Here is an 18,113-nt window from a genome sequence, read left to right as displayed (position 1 = left end):
AAAAATCCAAACAAACACACCAGGAAATTATAGAAAAGTGATAAAAGAATTAAGGGGAAAGAATGCTATATGCCACACTCTCAAATCGGAAAGGAGCTACAAAGTAGTAATAAGAGGACTGCATGCAAAAATTAACACAAAAAAACTAAGTGACGAATTAGCAAATATTGGCCACCAAGCAAGAACTATAAACCACAATGCATGCGGTGTCAACAATACGGGCATACTAAAAATTACTGCAACAGGAACCCGGCGTGTGTCAAATGCGCAGGAAAACACCTAACAGTGAACTGCCCACACACGGGAAAAATAAATGATGTAAAATGTTTCAATTGCGGTGGAAATCACCCAGCTAGTTACAAAGGCTGTTTAGTAAGAAAACAACTCCAAGGTAAACTTTTTCCGCCGCCTCGTAACAGGATATACACTAATTCTCACACACATCAGGATAACACAGTAACTGAAACATCAACAAACATACAGCATGTAATGAACGTCAACCATAATAATACCAACACCTTTGGTAGTCGAAGCTATGCACAAGTAGCCAAACAGTCAACGCCCTTAGATAATCAAAACCAGAACAATAACATCGACGACGCTACGGAAATCAAAGAACTGATAAAGCTATCCATTAAAAACACGGAAATGTTAGCAAAAATGATAAGTGAACAAAACGCAATCCTTAAACAGCAAACGCAGCAAATCACACTCATGCTAAAACTACTCACAAACACGCTAAGCAAAAAATAAAAATGGACACGCTTAAAATAGCAGCCTGGAACTCTAACGGCCTACAACAAAGGACCCTAGAAACTAAAAGATTCCTGTACAACAATAATATCGATATACTAATTGCTTCAGAAACACACTTCACTAAAAAAGCTATTTAAAAATTCCGTACTACACCATATATGATACCAAGCATCCCTCAGGAAAAGCACACGGAGGGACCGCAGTAATAATAAGAAACGACATTAAACACCATTTACACAGCCAAGTTTGTAAGGAATATATCCAAGCAACCACCGTTACAGTACAAACTAGCAGCAACTATTTACAGTTGTCAGCAGTATGTGTACCACCGCGACACAAAATTACATCACAAATGTGGGAAGAGTACTTTTAACATTTAGGTGACAAGTATATTGCAGCGGGAGACTATAACTCAAAGCACACACTATGGGGATCAAGAATCACCACACCTCGAGGCAGAACCTTGGAAAAATACATCAGAAATTATAACCTCAATATATTATCCACAAGAAGACCGACATACTGGCCGACAGACCTGAGCAAAATACCTGACCTACTTGATTTTACAGTTACAAAGGGACTAAATGCAAATAAACTAAATATAGCACCCAGTCCTGAGCTTAGCTCCGATCATACACGCATAATTATTACATACAGAAACAAACCAATACTTATAACAATTCAGAGACACTATGCAATAAAACCACCAAATGGCAAACATTTAAAGAAATAATCGAGAACAAAATCAACTATAACATCCCATTGAAAACACCTGAACACATCGAACAAGCAGTAACAACACTTACAGAAACTATTCAGGAAGCAGCATGGGCAACTACCATACTTGAATCAACTAATCCTCGAAATAATTGGAGAAAAAAGAAAAGTGAAAGCAAAATGGCAAAAACATAGATCAAAAGAAAATAAAAAACACCTAAATAAACTTGCAAAGGAAATTAAAAACAAAATAAAAGAACACAATAAGAATGAGTTCACAAAATTCATAGAGTCACTATCTGCGCACGAGAACTCCAACTACTCCCTATGGAAAGCCACAAAAAAATAAAGAAGCCAATAAAACTAGACCCAGCAATCAGAAAAGCAGATAATACACGGGCAAGAAGCAACGAAGAACAAGCTAAAGCATTTTCCAACCACCTAAGCAACACATTTACACCACATAACATCAATAATAGCATCCACAATTGTCATACCGACGAGAATGCGTTAACCACTAGCACCTCAACTGACAAACACTACATCATACTTAAAACAACAGCACAAGAAATTACAAACATAATCGAGAAAACAAAAAACAATAAAGCACCAGGAATCGACCTAATCAATGGTAAAATCTTGAAAAACCTTCCTCCAAAAGTGATACGACTAATCACAATAATTTACAATGCAATATTAAGAATCCAATACTATCCTAAACTATGGAAACTAGCACAGGTCATAATGTTACCTAAACCAGGCAAAGACCCACACGAAACAGCATCTTGCAGACCAATATCACTACTTTCCGTGTTTTCCAAAATACTAGAAAAAATAATTTAAGTCCGCTTAAAACCAATAATAGAGAAGGAAAAATTAATACCAGATCACCAATTTGGATTCAGAAACAAACACTCCACGATAGAGCAAATGCACAGACTCACAAATGAAATAATTCTAGCATTAGAAAACAAACAATACGAGAAAGCATTTGACAAAATAAATCACGAAAGTCTACTTCAATCAATCAGAAAACAATTCCCGGAGCAGATGTACCATTTAATTAAATCTTACTTAAGCAGCAGAACCTTCGTAGTAAAAATTAAAGACACATACTCTGAAGTTAAAGACATCAAGGCAGGGGTTCCGCAAGGAAGCGTCTTAGGACCAATTCTATACACACTATACGCGGCCAACATACCAACAACTACCAATAGCAAAATACTGACATTTGCGGACGATACAACTGTACCAGTTAGGCACACTAACCCTGCAACAGCAGTCGCATTACTACAAGAACATATCACAAAAATAGAAAAGTGGCTTCAAGTTAAACAAATTAAAGCAAACCCCGATAAATGCAACCACATTACATTCACACTGCGAAAACAGATACCACCAAACATTATACTGAACGGCACGCACATAATACAAACAAGGCAAGTCAAATTCCTAGGACTCCACTTAGATACACGATTCACATGGAAACAGCGTATTAAATCTATAATAGACAAAATACAGATAGCAAGGAGACAAATGTATTGGTTAACAAGTCGAAAATCCAAACTAAGCATAGAAAACAAACTAAAAATATACAAAACGATCATAAAACTAATCTGGACGTACGGAATACCACTTTGAGGAACAGCAGCAATGAGCCATATAGGTAAAATAGAGACAATCCAAGCTAAAATTCTTAGAACAATAGTAAACGCCCCATGGTACGTTAGAAACGAGGACATGCGGAAAGACCTTGGAATACCAACGGTCAAGGAAGAGATTAACAGATTCGCAAGAAGGTATAGAGAAAGAATAGCAACGCACCCGAACCGGCTGGCAGCGGAAACGATCAACACAACCATAGAAAGAAGACTAAAAAGGAAACACCCAGCAGATCTCACAAAGGATATATCCTAACAAACACGCAGATGGTACCCCAAACAGATAAAAAATTCTACCAAATGTCCAAATTGGACAAATTGTGAATGTGAAATTTAAATAAAAAAAACAGTTATTTGGCAACTCTCGTCACAACCAATCTAACTCTCTCTCTCTCCCTCTTCCCCCCCCCCCCCCCCCCCCCCTCTCTCTCTCTCTCTCTCTAGCAACTCTGACAACTCGATCAATTCTCTCGACTCTACTCCTCGGTGTCTCGATTAACTCTCGCAACACACTCACTTTTCGACTCGCATACTCTGACCTCTCGTTGTTTATTGTTTTTCTCACATAACTGTAAGAACTACGTGACTTTAGTCACATAGGTGCTCTTAAATGTAAACGAATCACAGAAAAATGACGTACACGGTTTTTTCTAATTTCAACCGACCTCTAATTCAAATTACTTTACGATAATACAATATTGTGAATAAATAAATAAATAAATAAATAAATTATTTACAGCCGAATTCGTGAGTCGTTGGTACAAATACAAGTCGCGGAATAAATACTCGATAAAGACTCGGAGAAACTCTGCAGATACACTTCGATACTCGTTTACAATCGTTGATGCTCTTCGATATTGTTCGATACTCTCTCGGTCGCGATCGCGTCCGTTTATTTATACTGGTCAGGAAAGAACCGGAAAATTCGAATTCGTCTACGTTTGACGGTTGCATGTAGCGGCGACGTTGTTTTGCCGGAGTTTGTTTGTTCTTACATTACTTGTAACCTAACGATCTTGATATTCCGAGGCAAAACAACAACAGGATTTGAATTGTCCTCTGACTCGTGTGCCGCTACAGATGGAATCATAACAACTACCTCTAACGTTTATTATTTAAGTATAGCTATAATAAATAGTTTAGACTAAAGTATTGAGGATCTTCCCAAAAATTCCAAAAGAAAGGCCCCGATGTCCTTTCATCTCCGACATATACGGGGTAGTTGGTAACTGGTGGTACAAGCAGAAAGGTGGTGATCGATTTTCTCGAAAACAAAGCCTCAAACGAAAAATTTTTATTCTATACTGTCGACTTCTTTTTTCGCGTAGAATCACCCCCTTTCCGCTTGTACAATGATTTTAATATCGAAAATAACGATTATTATACTGCGAATTTTTATATGAATACGTTATGTTAGAATATATGAAACATAAGGTCCTGTGAAATACGGTCAACAAACGAAAGACAATTTTGCACGAAGAAAAACAAGAAAGATATAAAGAATAACAGGCTTTGTTTTCAAGAAAATTAATCTTGGAAATCTGTTTGAAACATGTAAATTCGGTTAGTTACCGACTAGGCAGACGGAAGTTACTCTACGTGCAAAAAGAAAGAGAAAAAAGGGAATAAAATCTGTTTACTGTTCGACACGTATCTAATTTTGCAACCTTCAATATGCGATTCTTGTAGATTTTTGTGAGCTACACTCGAATTTGTAAACCGTTTTTTCCTTATAACTCACAATTTTCGAAAAAATCAATTTTGAAGAGAATTGCAAATTTTCAACTTTGGAAATATTTTACGTTCTTATAGTAGCAGCTATTGAATTACGGTTGAGACGAAAAAATTCTGTGGACTCTCCCGAATAAAATGATATGTATTGTTATTGCATTGTGAACATTTAAACATGTCTAAATAATGATTAGAGCGAAAAGGTATCTCAAACGCAACATTTCTTCTTACATTTCTTAGTTTATTGAAAAAGCTAAAAGTTTAGGAGAAAACCTAACCACAATACGCGATGCAGCAAATATTTCTGCTAAGGCAAGCATCATCTACCGTATTTCATTGTCATTAGCACCTCGAGTATCTAATTACCACGGTTACTTGTCAAATTCCATAATAATCATATTTGTACTAGTAAATATCTGCTCTATTGCATAACAACAATGTCTAATCCAGGTGAAGATTCGTTACACGCCCCTAACCCTAATCATGAATCTGCATTGGACTGTACATAAAAATTAATTCAACGATTCCGCATGACCAGATTGAGTAAATTTTTTATGTATTCAAGAATGTAAAACGCACATAAAATATATTCAAAGCGTACGTAATGTACCAGATGATGAATTTAGCAGTGTTACATTACAATAGAATATGATAGGGAGCACGTTGATACATTGACAGCAATGGACGTTACCAAAAAATTAATCTTGGTATGTAACTCTAGTTGTAAGTTACAAGAAACAGCAATAAAAACCTACTTATAGCTCTTTTGTTTCTAGACGTTGTGACCCAAAAACAACATTTATATTCAAGGACACAATAATATGGACCTCTCCTTTTCGTTAACTTTTTTGCTTCACTAAGTTCTATTTTCACCGTAACAGCGGTATCCAGGTCACGAGTATACAAAAGAAAAAGATGTAGAGTTTTTCTAGAAGTAAATACTTCATCATGGACAAAACATTACATTGTAAATAATTTTTCAATAAACCGTGTTTCTATATTACTTTTATAACAGTTTAATAGTCTTATTATTGTTGAGGATTGTGGATCTTAGTTGCCGAAATAAACGTATAGCAACACTCACATTACACATAGAAATGATATTAAAATAGTTTCATATTTATTTAATATGTGATTTACAAGATATTCGTAGATACACACTGAACGTGTCTCAGCACTCTTTTTGTCTCACCATCATTTTCTCCGTTCTTTTGTTCTGCGAGACGCTGCGCACACACATACTTCCACACACACTCGTACTCACATATATGTGTCACTATTACGCGGCTAATTTGTGTGTAGCACACAAAATTACACATATCTGAAAAATTATATCCTGCGAAATATCCTTCCAAATGACTTTCCTATTAACTTATCTCGTAAGTACTCAAATAAGCGTTGTTTGGGATTTTGATGGTAGGAAACACATCATTCGCATACGAAGAATTATCCACTAAACTGATAGCAATTGAGGCGAGTTTTGTCCGTATAGACAATACTGGTGGAGTAGATGGGATAAAGAATATTCTTTCAACCGACTAATGATTAGGAAAAAATGGCATCAGCATGGCGCAACAAATTCCAAGGAAAACATGATGGTCGTATCAAGGGACGACAACACGACAATACCAATATTCGCCCTAAGTAGCCTCCTATCCACTCATAATAGCAAACGAAGTAATTCGTCATTCGGCTGCGGATATTTCTGACTCTGCCATTTATTTTTCGACTAGATTTAATACATTGTTACATTTCATTTTATAAAGTACGGAAATTCACGATCAAATACGAGATACAATCAATAATTCTTATACCATTTTACATATTCATCGTTTCGAAACGCGAAACAATGTATTGTGAACCTACTCTAGAAATACGAGAGAAATTGATCATAAATTCATTTTGTTACTTAACTTTATTAGTTTGCATAACGAACGAATGAACATATTTAAATCTGTATTTAATCGCAAATTTAGACCACGATCAATGATGTTCGGTTAGAGATGTTTGTTACGTATAATAGTTGTATTATTATGATCCTGGTTTGTCAATGAAAGAGGAAATAAGAGAAAAGAGGAATATGGTTGCGTAAATGAAACAAACAAGCGTGTACAGTATGCACAGTTTCCTATTAGTCTAGCTGTTCAATGTATGTATATTAAGGTGCGTACGATAATTTTATATATATCAGCAAGTTGGGAAAAACCGTCGACGAATGCATCGAACGAATGGCCATTGCTCCTATTTTACTGATGTGGAGAACCGTCGTAAGAAGATTGCCATATGCCATTTGTGAAGCCATCTGTAAAGAGAAGAAGCTTTCCCTTTGAGTGTAACCATTTGTAAATTTCGAGCACGTAGATAACACGGACAATTATTATAACAGTGTACAAATTGCAGAGGAATTATTAGATTGTCCGAAAAGTTTCTTTCGTTTCATAAGGCGATAATAGATGAACGACAATTTCTCTTTCATACTATTTTATTAAATTAGGCATGATCCATTTCGTTACATCTCTATTATTATGTTCGTGCATAATTCAATAAACTAATATGAAACAAAAAACATTGTGCTTCTATTATTTCCTTATAAAACGAAAGAAACTTTTCGGACAACCTAATATTTGAAGAAAAAAAAGGTGTGCGTGAAGCATTAAGAAAAAACGGAAGTGTGCCAGCTTGTCTGAAACATATAAAACTAAAGGAGAATGCAACTACCTTTCATAGGAGTTATAATCTTCTATTACAAGCTAAAAGGCAAAACAAAACAATGATTAAAAAATTAATACAATTAAGAACTGACAAATATAGTTTACTTCTTATGAATCTCTTCCACTCAAGAATAAAATGATATATTTGGGAATAACTTGGAACAAAAAACTTACCTAGAAACAACACATACGTCTGCTTGGAATGAAAGCTCAAGCTGTACTTGGCAATATCTAATGGCTACCATGGCACACATCCCAATTAAAAATGTGTCAAACAAAACATTACTATTTACAGATATGATCAAACCACTATGAACATGTGGTATGACATTATGAAGCACAAACTGCTAAATCCAAACAAGCAAAACTTAGACGATTACAAACTCTTATTACGAAGAAAATATTAATTACTCTTTGCGGAGTTAGAACTGATGACATGGAACCTGCTCCCTGTCCAAATTCAATTGGCTCCGAAATTATCAGACATTATTGGAAACATCCTACTTCGACTACAACTGTTTTCAGAAACTTCCCAATGAAAGAAGAATCTGGGTGAATTATCCATTGAATAGAAAGTACTCGTCTGCGTTTTCGTCATTGGCCTCTGTATTGGCTTGTTAAACAATAGTGTTCGAAATTTTGAGTGGCCGTCAGTTTATAACTCGGACAACAGATCTCCTTTTTTGGGAAAGTCCTAAGTGCCTGCCTCCCCGAGCTGTAGACCTTACGATGCGGATCTCATTAAGAGGCTAAAAAACATCCGAGGTGCTCGATGGGTCAGGACAAAGGTAAACAACTGGCAATACCAGAGGATATGCATCCCCGAGAGTACAGGTAAACCAAAAAAAACCAGGGACGGGAAGTTAGGATATACGGAGGAGACGAAGCTGCTTGTGGGAGGAGCAAGAACATCCTACGACAGTCTTCATCAGAACGCTGTACCGTTTATGGATACCACATCGTATTTAATCTCAACAAAATCATACAAACGTCGTGATCAGAATGTCAAACTCTTCGTGTATACTAAAAGTGTCAAATAAGGTATCAAACCATATTAACACTCGATATATTCGATTTACCTCCACATTAACTCATTCAAGGTTCGCTGTATCAACCGATTGGTTGAATCTGACCGATCGCTATTTAATTGGGAATTCGCATCAAGTAGCGTTCCAAATTCCAAATATTGTATACATGATAATGAACAATACTTCAAAGAGAAGAAAAAAGGGCAAATGCAGTTGATGTTACAGATATCCAAAGAAACAAAAGGACAAACAAACCAATACTTTTTTTATTTATTTAATTAGCACTTTACAATTTGTCCAGCTGGATATTCGGTAAATTTTTCTAACTCTATCGCTAATTAACATGTGGATGGCTATGTTGTATTTTTTTTAGGTATCTCCCGACTTCTTCTTTGACCTTTTGCTTTTGACCTTTGGCTTTTGCGTATATCCTTGTTTCTGACATACCATGAGGCGTTGACTACTGTTTTTGAGTATTTTCGATTGTAACGACTCTAACTTATTTACGTGGTTTGTTTATGTTAGACTGGATTTTCACCGATTAATGGGAAACAAAAGGGCCACTTACATTGTATTTATTGGATACATTGTACAAGGGGACGTAGTCTGCTGTTTCAAGCCCATCGTCTAGGTAGATACTCGGTAGATACTCGTAGATACTGATCGATAACTGAACTCTTTATGATTGCGTCCGTTTAAACTGGTATATGGAAAATTCAAATTCGTCTTCGTTCGGCGGTTGCACGTAGCGGCGACATTGTTTTTGCTCGGAGTTTATTTATTATTACATTCTGTGTATCCTAACGATATTGATACTCCGAGTTAAAAAGCAACAACATGATTTGAATTGTCCTCTAGCCCATGTGCCGCTACATATACTTTCAAGGAGAAAAACTGGCACAGTCCCGCTTGTGACACTACCTTGAACGCATTTTGCCATTGAAAGATACTAATTTCTGTGACTTGCTTTATCTCTGTTATAAAAGTTTATATTAAAAATTTTTTAGTTTTTATGCAAACGTACAAAGTAAGTAAATATTAATAAATATTATAATAACATAATATAATGCTATATAATAATATTAATAACTTTGCTATTTACTTATTTTACTTCCATTAAACAGTTCGCTGTGGAGTGCCGAAGCGTGCAGACGTGTCTCTAGTGCCCAGCGTAGTTCGAAAACAACACGTGTCGCCCAACTGTCGAAAGAGAACGCAGCTAAGTGTCCCTTACCCTCTAGGGAGAAGAAAATCCCACGCACCTAACCCCAACCCGAATACTAGCCTCACAGCCTCACGACTAGTTGTTCATTCCGAATTAACTAGCTCGATGATGGCCCAGCAACCGCGACCAGGCTCTCCGGAGCAGACTCGCAGCTACCCCGTGCTACCCCCCCCCCCCCCCCCCCCCGTGGCAGAAGTGCAGCAGAACTCTCCGCACTAACGACGCTAACACTACAAAGAAAAGGAAAATAGAACCAGCAACGCAAATAAACACACACAACAGGTTCGCCGTATTGGAATCCTCAAACGACGCCATGGAAATCGTAGAACCGCCACCAAACCAACATTCACAGAGAATCCCCCCTCCCCCACCAATATTTGTAGACGACGTCATTGACATACAGACAATGACCAAGTCCCTAGAGAGAGATATCAGCAAGGAGGAATATAACCTTAAGATAAGCAACAACAAGGTGAAAATACTACCGACGAACCCAGAAGCTTACAGAAAACTCACCAAGACACTCAGGACCCTGAACGCCAACTTCCACACCTACCAACTCAAACAGGAAAGGCCTTTCCGGGTGGTCCTACGAAACATACACCACTCAGCAGACATAGACGAACTAAAATACGAACTCTCAAAACTTGGCCACGAAGTCATCAACGTAAGTAACATAAGGCATAGAGTCTCGAAAGACCCGTTATCCTTATTCTTCCTAGACATTAAACAAAAACCGAATAATAAGGAAATATACAGCGTCAGTCGCCTAATGAACGCGATAGTAAAGATCGAACCACCGCTCGTGAAAAAAGAAATAGTGCAGTGCAAAAGGTGCCAAAGGTACGGTCATACGCAGAAATACTGCAACCATACTTTCCGCTGCGTTAAATGCGCAGGCTCTCACTCCACTGACCAGTGCGCCAAATCACCGGAAACCCCAGCGAAATGCATCCACTGCCAAGGGGACCACCCTGCCAACTACAAAGGCTGCCCAGCATATAAAACACTATACACGAACAGGTACCCTAAGCTCAGAGCAAAAGAGGTATCCAACCAAACAACCAGCCCGCCGAAATTCTCGACTACCCCAACGAAGCCCTATCGAAAAAGCCGACCTGTTTGCAAAACACTTGTCAAAAGTATTCAAACCCCATTCCCCCCAAGCCGCCGCGGACGTTACTGAATACCTACACACCCCGTTCCAAATGTCCCCTCCTATCGAACCCTTCTCCTCTGCTGAGACTATAGAAACAATCAGTCGCCTAAACCCCAAGAAAGCAGCAGGACACGACCTAATAGGCAATAGAGCAATCAAGGAACTTCCCACAAAAGGGATAGCACTCATCACATCGATTTTTAATGCTATCCTTCGCCTGGAACACTATCCTAAGGCTTGGAAAATCTCATTGATTACCCTCATCCCTAAACCCGGTAAACCGATACACGAAACCTGCTCCTATCGCCCAATCAGTCTTTTACCTACCCTGTCCAAACTATTCGAGAAGATGCTCACGAACCGACTCCTTCCAATCCTAGAGAACTTGAAAACACTCCCAGATCACCAATTCGGCTTCCGAAAACATCATTCTACAGTAGAGCAAATCCACCGCTTAACTCATACGATCAGCCAAACACTTGAAAAGAAAGAATATTGCTCAGCGGTTTTCCTAGACATCCAACAGGCATTCGATAAAGTATGGCATGAAGGGCTACTATACAAACTTAAAAAGATCCTACCCCACCCCTACTTCTCCATCCTAAAATCATACCTAACCAATAGACAATTCATGGTTAAATACCTAGACGCCATTTCCGCAACATTCCCAATAGAAGCCGGCGTACCCCAAGGTAGTGTCCTCGGACCCCTACTGTACTCCATCTACACTGCCGACCTACCTATATCAAACGATATAACAATAGCGACATTTGCAGACGACACAGCGCTATTAGCTTCCCACGCAGACCCGGTAATAGCCTCATCCACTCTCCAGCGAAGTCTCGACTCCATGGAAAAGTGGTTTCACAAATGGGGCTTCAAAGTCAACGAAAAGAAATCCTCACATGTAACCTTCACGCTCCGAAAACAAACCTGCCCCCAGGTCACCATCAACAATGCAACAGTTCCTAGCAGGGACACAGTCCGATACCTGGGCATGACCCTGGACAGGAGACTAACGTGGAAGACACACATCTCAGATAAAAGGAAGCAACTAAAGGACAAACTAAAAAAACTCTATTGGCTCACGGGCCGACGCTCCAAACTAAATTTACAGAATAAAATTACCCTCTACAAAACCGTAATAAAACCTGTCTGGACCTACGGAATCCAACTATGGGGAACAGCAAGTAACTCCAACATCGAAATACTCCAACGCTTTCAATCGAAAACGCTAAGATCCCTAATTGACGCACCTTGGTATGTAACCAATGAAACAATACACCGCGACCTCAAGATACCCACCGTCAAAGAGGAAATAGCAAAATATAGCAACAGATACAGCAAAAGAATCAACAAACACCGAAACCCCCTAATCACTGGACTACTCGATACGACGGACCAGATTCGCAGGCTGAAGAGGCACTACCCGCTAGACCTAAACGTTAGATTCATTTAATTATCCAAATCAAGCATATGCACTTACTTATAATACTTATAGATCATAAATTATAACTATCTATAATAAGTATTAACTTATTGTAAATAAACAGCCATGTCACTGCGCCACGCCAGAAAAATTACTGAAAATTCTCAACGCGAGAATTGATTGTAATTTCAACAAATAAATAAAAAAAAAAAAAAAAACTTCCATTAAAGTATATTGTATTTTTCATTACAGTACTTTCATTTTTATTTAGTGTAATAACAAACATATACGTTAATATTCATTGACATTAGCGTAATTGTAAGCTTCACTGTAAATTTAATAAAATTGATACGAACAGAATTATTAAAAAGGTATATATGTGTAATTAAACTAGATTCTATTCTCAACGTTACTTCATAATTTTATTATTGTTTCATATAAATATTTTTTTTTAATTTACATGTGCTTCTAAGTTAATAAAACTAAACACAATGTATATGTATTAATTGCTATATATGTCATAATTTCAACCATAATATTAAATTATGGTACGTATTATTAAAAGGTATAGTTTATTGTATATATTAAATACATGTAATTTATTTGTAGATTTTAAATATGGATACTAGATCAAAGAAGGAGATTAAAGAAATGATTACCAAAGATATATCGAATATACATAATTATTGCTTGGATATTGAAAAATGTATTAACGACCAGCTTGATGGACATCGATTCTACTTATACGCAAAAGATGATGAACGCTACCGCAATTGTAGAACCTTTATCACCAATAAAATTAAACGAAACTGTAGTAATTAATAAAAACTTGGTTAGTAGTATAGGAAAAAATAATGAACTTAAATTTACAACACGGTCGCCAATAACTCTGCAGGAGGAGATTCAGCAGCTGAAAGAAGCGACGAGAAACAAAGAGTTTGATGAATTACTCACAGAAGACACAGACTCACAGAAGAAACAGGAAATTAAAAAACGACAAAAGCGGCAGAACAGATCTGCGAGATCGAGTAAAGATGCAACACTCGAAGTTTCAACAAAACCATATAAATTTACATCACGGTCGTCAATAACATTGCAGGAGATGATTCAGCAGCTGAAAGAAGCGATGAGAATCACAGAGTTTGAACAATTACTCACAAAAGATGAGCCATCCCCTGAAGGGAAAATGTCTAATTTAAATGTTACGAAACAGGAAATTAAAAATGAAATGAAAAGAAATGCGTATAAATCGAATTTTCTATTCGATCCAGACGCCAAAGTGTCCGTAAAAGGGAGAATTGAGGCCTTTGAACGGGCAGCGCGAAAAGCGCAAAGAAAAACTGAATCTGCAGAAAAAGGAAAGATCGCAGAGAAAGCAATTGTTAGAAAATTAGCACGAAGATCGGTTAAAAAGGCGAAAAAAATTTTATTAGCGAAACAGAATAAGGAGGATCAGATGATTACATCGCAGGTAACATTACAAACAATATCAAAGTTTTCTTCTGTTATAAAAACACAAGCTATTATTCATTCGATATTTTAACAAAAATATGGCTCTAAACAGCAAGTTCCAACCACTTCCGTTTTACATAGTAAACCTGACGACGACAAATGTGACGGGGAATCCAGACCAAGGCATACAATTCCACATTAGGCACAATGTAAGTATTGTTTTACTTAATGAGTTAATAAACATTAGAATGCATGGAGTACTCGAATTTTTATCAATTTTAGCGTACATACGTGAAAATGAACTTGCAATGCAATGATACATTCCGGAGAAAGCAGTCTATAAATATTTTGATAGCAGAAAGTGCACACCAGATTTAACTGAAATGTTTGAAAATATAGATAGGAGTAGATTACAACGCACGTCCAGTGCAATATGGAAGACACCACCGCGTTATTCCATGATGGAAAACGAATAAAAGGTACAATTTCTTAAACTGAATGTTGTTGATTTCAAATTGTGCCTTAGAGCAGGAATACTTGTCATACCTTGCGTGTAATATAGAAATGATGTTACATTGCAACTATCATTAAAATATGTAGGTGTTCTTAATATATCAATGAACGTAAGTGTTACGACCGTTCGCGGAGAGACGCGGTCGCGAGGAAAACGCGTCAGCGAGAGGCGTAAATTCTCGCTACGATTCGGTGAATCGACGCCGCGAAGTAGTCGTTCCCCTGTTTCGGTTAGGATAACAGAGGTGGTTGATACGAATATGACACAGTAGTAAGTTATATTTCACCGTTTATTCCACAACTTATAACGAGGATAGTTACACTGGTGCGTATGTACGAGATGAGTGACTGAGTGATCTGCGGGTGTGTATACCCGCTCGAAGGATGTTGACCGTTCGAAGGATGCAAAAACAGTACTGTCTTGAGACGATGCTGTGACGGAGGAAAGCTAAGGATGGGTGTGTCTAGCGCACGGGACCATCGGATTTGTTCGTGACGATGTTATTTAGGAGAGTGAGGGAATAGGCTTCGTTTTTAATTGGTTCGACGAAGTGTCTTAACCGCCCTCGAGAGAAAGTGGTTAGTGGGAGGAAAGTTGCAGCGTACGTGACAAAAACTAACTTTCCCTTTTTCGCCGTGGTAGACAATAGTCTCTAGAAATTCCTCCGAACCAGATGTTTGTTTCGTTTGAAGGACCTTTTCTAGGAAATCTATGAAATTTATGGAAGGTCCTTGAATCTATGGAGGATACGCTGGAAGTATCCGAAGACATCTGGTTGCTATATTGCCTGCGGTGTGTGGCCTCGGCTAGGTAGAGTGTTACGCGACGTAACAGTAAGACTATTTTACTTTTTCTATTTTAGGATGATCATAGGCATATATTATTTTTGTTATACTAATCAAATTTTACCATTTTTTCTTATTTATATGTATCTTCTTAAGAATTAATAAATAATTATCCTGGTACGACTTTTTAATGAAAAGTAAATTGTTGTCGGGTTGGCGCTGGTTCTTGGTGCGCGTTGTGTTTCTTCATTAGGACATGCCATTGTAGTTGTTCAAAGAGGTTTTTTTTAAACCTCTTTGAACAAGGTTTTTTTTTAATTTAACAATTTAATTGTTTAATTTAACAATTTAAACAAGGTTTAACTGTATAACGTAAAAGTCACTCTTAAATAACAATGTTTCTCAGGCTTAACGAATCCACGGTCAACGGGATAACTTTTTGTACGTTTGGATTTAAGCTATACTTGAAATGACGTTTGCTATGACTTACGGTATCTTTTTGACTAACTGACAAATGTTGTGAATCAACTCTCCAAGGTGATCATACGAATAAAAGACTGACACGACCATACTTGTCAATTGCATATTGATCAGGGTTATCAACAAAATTCTAGGCACCGTTACTAGACTGACTCGCGTAGCGCCGCCGGGACTTGTTTGTTAATACAACGTGTGTCCCTCAACATTAGTACTACTACGTTCATCCCGTGACCATGGCTACGTTCGGTGACCAATAGTGTCACCTTAACCTCTAGTCCACTGTTATAATACTATAATGATCAGCTTAAACAAACACTTTAACCCAAAGTATTTTGGGAATCATCACCTTGGGGCTCGTTATCCCTACATCTCCGATAAATAAATAATGTTGTAGAAATTAAATGCATTCCTTTTTTACCTGTTACAAGAAAATAATTTTTAGAATCAGTTGCTAATGCTAATGCACAATCACGTTTAGAATGAATAACTGAGAAAGCTTGTAGAAATCCAGCATCAGGGTGATGAGTCCACACTTGTACATATCCTGAATCAAGAGAAACTAACAATGTTCCAACATCAGGCTTAACCGTCCGAGCATTTAAAAATATCATAGCTCATAAACATTTATCATTATGATTCAGATTTGTTTTAGAAAAGTACAATTGCAATACCACTTTACAATACTTTCGTAACTTGTTCAGGTTTTTTTATTTTATACGTTATTTCATCTTTATGGTATCTTATCCTAAATCTATATAACACTGATTAGTCAGCATTGTTTATTACAGCACGTTATTTCTAGAAGTGTAATTTTTATATTATTTTAACATTTCTCATATTATTCTAGATCTTACCTTGACATTGGTTCGTTAACTTTATATTTTCGACACGGTTGACCCATTTCTAGTCTCTAAAGTATTATTTCTCTATTAAAAGTTGCACCACGAATGCTTTTGTTTCGTCCATCCGAGTCCGAACTAGATATGGTCGGTCTTGGTGGACTGCCCAAATTCTCCAGGGACCTGGCATTTCTTAAACTCCCTCGCCGGAGAATTTCTCTCTATAAGGTGTCCTGCTCCCAGGGGTCATCGACGTTGAAGCTGTTCGACGTAGAACCGCTATCGATGCCACCCATGTTCTGCGGTGCTTCTTCCTCAAACTGGGTGGGCGGAAACGTTGCTACTCTGGTCCTCTGTTCTACCAGATTCTGAAGCCCGACGTCGCCCAAAAGGCCCTCCAGAAACCTAGACCTTCGATGGGACGTCTGCGTTCCAAGCACCAATTCGAACGTGTCTCGGCTGTTCGACTGAGTGTTCGACTGAGTGTTCGACTTATCGCAAAGGCCATGCGGATACAGATTCCTCGTGCTAATCTCTGTGATATGAGGCACAGGATCGGTGGATTTTACCCTCCTCAGAGTATCGGTTTCGTGAAAGTTCTTCTTGTCCACGAGGTCAACTTTGTTGTCGCCCAACAGTTGACAAAACGGTTTTCTGAATTCGGCTACTATTCGCCTAGCCTTGTCTATGTCATCCACTTGAATATGTCTGGGCATTTGCCTGGAAATTGGATTCACGTCCAAACTTTGATATTATTTTACTTTGATATTGTTTGTAATGTTACCTGCGATGTAATCATCTGATCCTCCTTATTCTGTTTCGCTAATAAAATTTTTTTCGCCTTTTTAACCGATCTTCGTGCTAATTTTCTAACAATTGCTTTCTCTGCGATCTTTTCTTTTTCTGCAGATTCAGTTTTTCTTTGCGCTTTTCGTGCTGCCCGTTCAAAGGCCTCAATTCTCCCTTTTACGGACACTTTGGCGTCTGGATCGAATAGAAAATTCGATTTATACGCATTTTTTTTCATTTCATTTTTAATTTCCTATTTCGTAACATTTAAATTAGACATTTTCCCTTCAGGGGATGGCTCATCTTTTGTGAGTAATTGTTCAAACTCTGTGATTCTCATCGCTTCTTTCAGCTGCTGAATCATCTCCTGCAATGTTATTGACGACCGTGATGTAAATTTATATGGTTTTGTTGAAACTTCGAGTGTTGCATCTTTACTCGATCTCGCAGATCTGTTCTGCCGCTTTTGTCGTTTTTTAATTTCCTGTTTCTTCTGTGAGTCTGTGTCTTCTGTGAGTAATTCATCAAACTCTTTGTTTCTCGTCGCTTCTTTCAGCTGCTGAATCTCCTCCTGCAGAGTTATTGGCGACCGTGTTGTAAATTTAAGTTCATTATTTTTTCCTATACTACTAACCAAGTTTTTATTAATTACTACAGTTTCGTTTAATTTTATTGGTGATAAAGGTTCTACAATTGCGGTAGCGTTCATCATCTTTTGCGTATAAGTAGAATCGATGTCCATCAAGCTGGTCGTTAATACATTTTTCAATATCCAAGCAATAATTATGTATATTCGATATATCTTTGGTAATCATTTCTTTAATCTCCTTCTTTGAT

The 18,113-nt window shown here is 37.6% G+C and overlaps 1 protein-coding gene across 1 annotated transcript; it reads right to left on the bottom strand.

Moving 5' to 3' along the window:
* Nucleotides 1-16,044: 16,044 nt before the first annotated feature.
* Nucleotides 16,045-17,493, bottom strand: LOC126868998 (uncharacterized). Its single transcript, XM_050625070.1, has 2 exons — nucleotides 16,503-17,493; nucleotides 16,045-16,399 (listed from the first exon to the last, which is right to left on the bottom strand). The coding sequence occupies exon 1, from the start codon at nucleotides 17,201-17,203 to the stop codon at nucleotides 16,709-16,711; it is 495 nt and encodes a 164-aa protein (XP_050481027.1). The 5' UTR covers nucleotides 17,204-17,493; the 3' UTR covers nucleotides 16,045-16,399; nucleotides 16,503-16,708.
* Nucleotides 17,494-18,113: the final 620 nt, after the last annotated feature.

This window comes from Bombus huntii, chromosome 8, assembly GCF_024542735.1.
Source record: "Bombus huntii isolate Logan2020A chromosome 8, iyBomHunt1.1, whole genome shotgun sequence".
Taxonomy (NCBI): Eukaryota; Metazoa; Arthropoda; class Insecta; order Hymenoptera; family Apidae; genus Bombus; species Bombus huntii.
This window is presented reverse-complemented; position numbering and strand designations above follow the sequence as displayed.

Bases quoted from the DNA above. Each gene is read 5' to 3' on its own strand.
- LOC126868998 (XM_050625070.1), bottom strand. From the start codon at position 17,203: ATGCCCAGACATATTCAAGTGGATGACATAGACAAGGCTAGGCGAATA.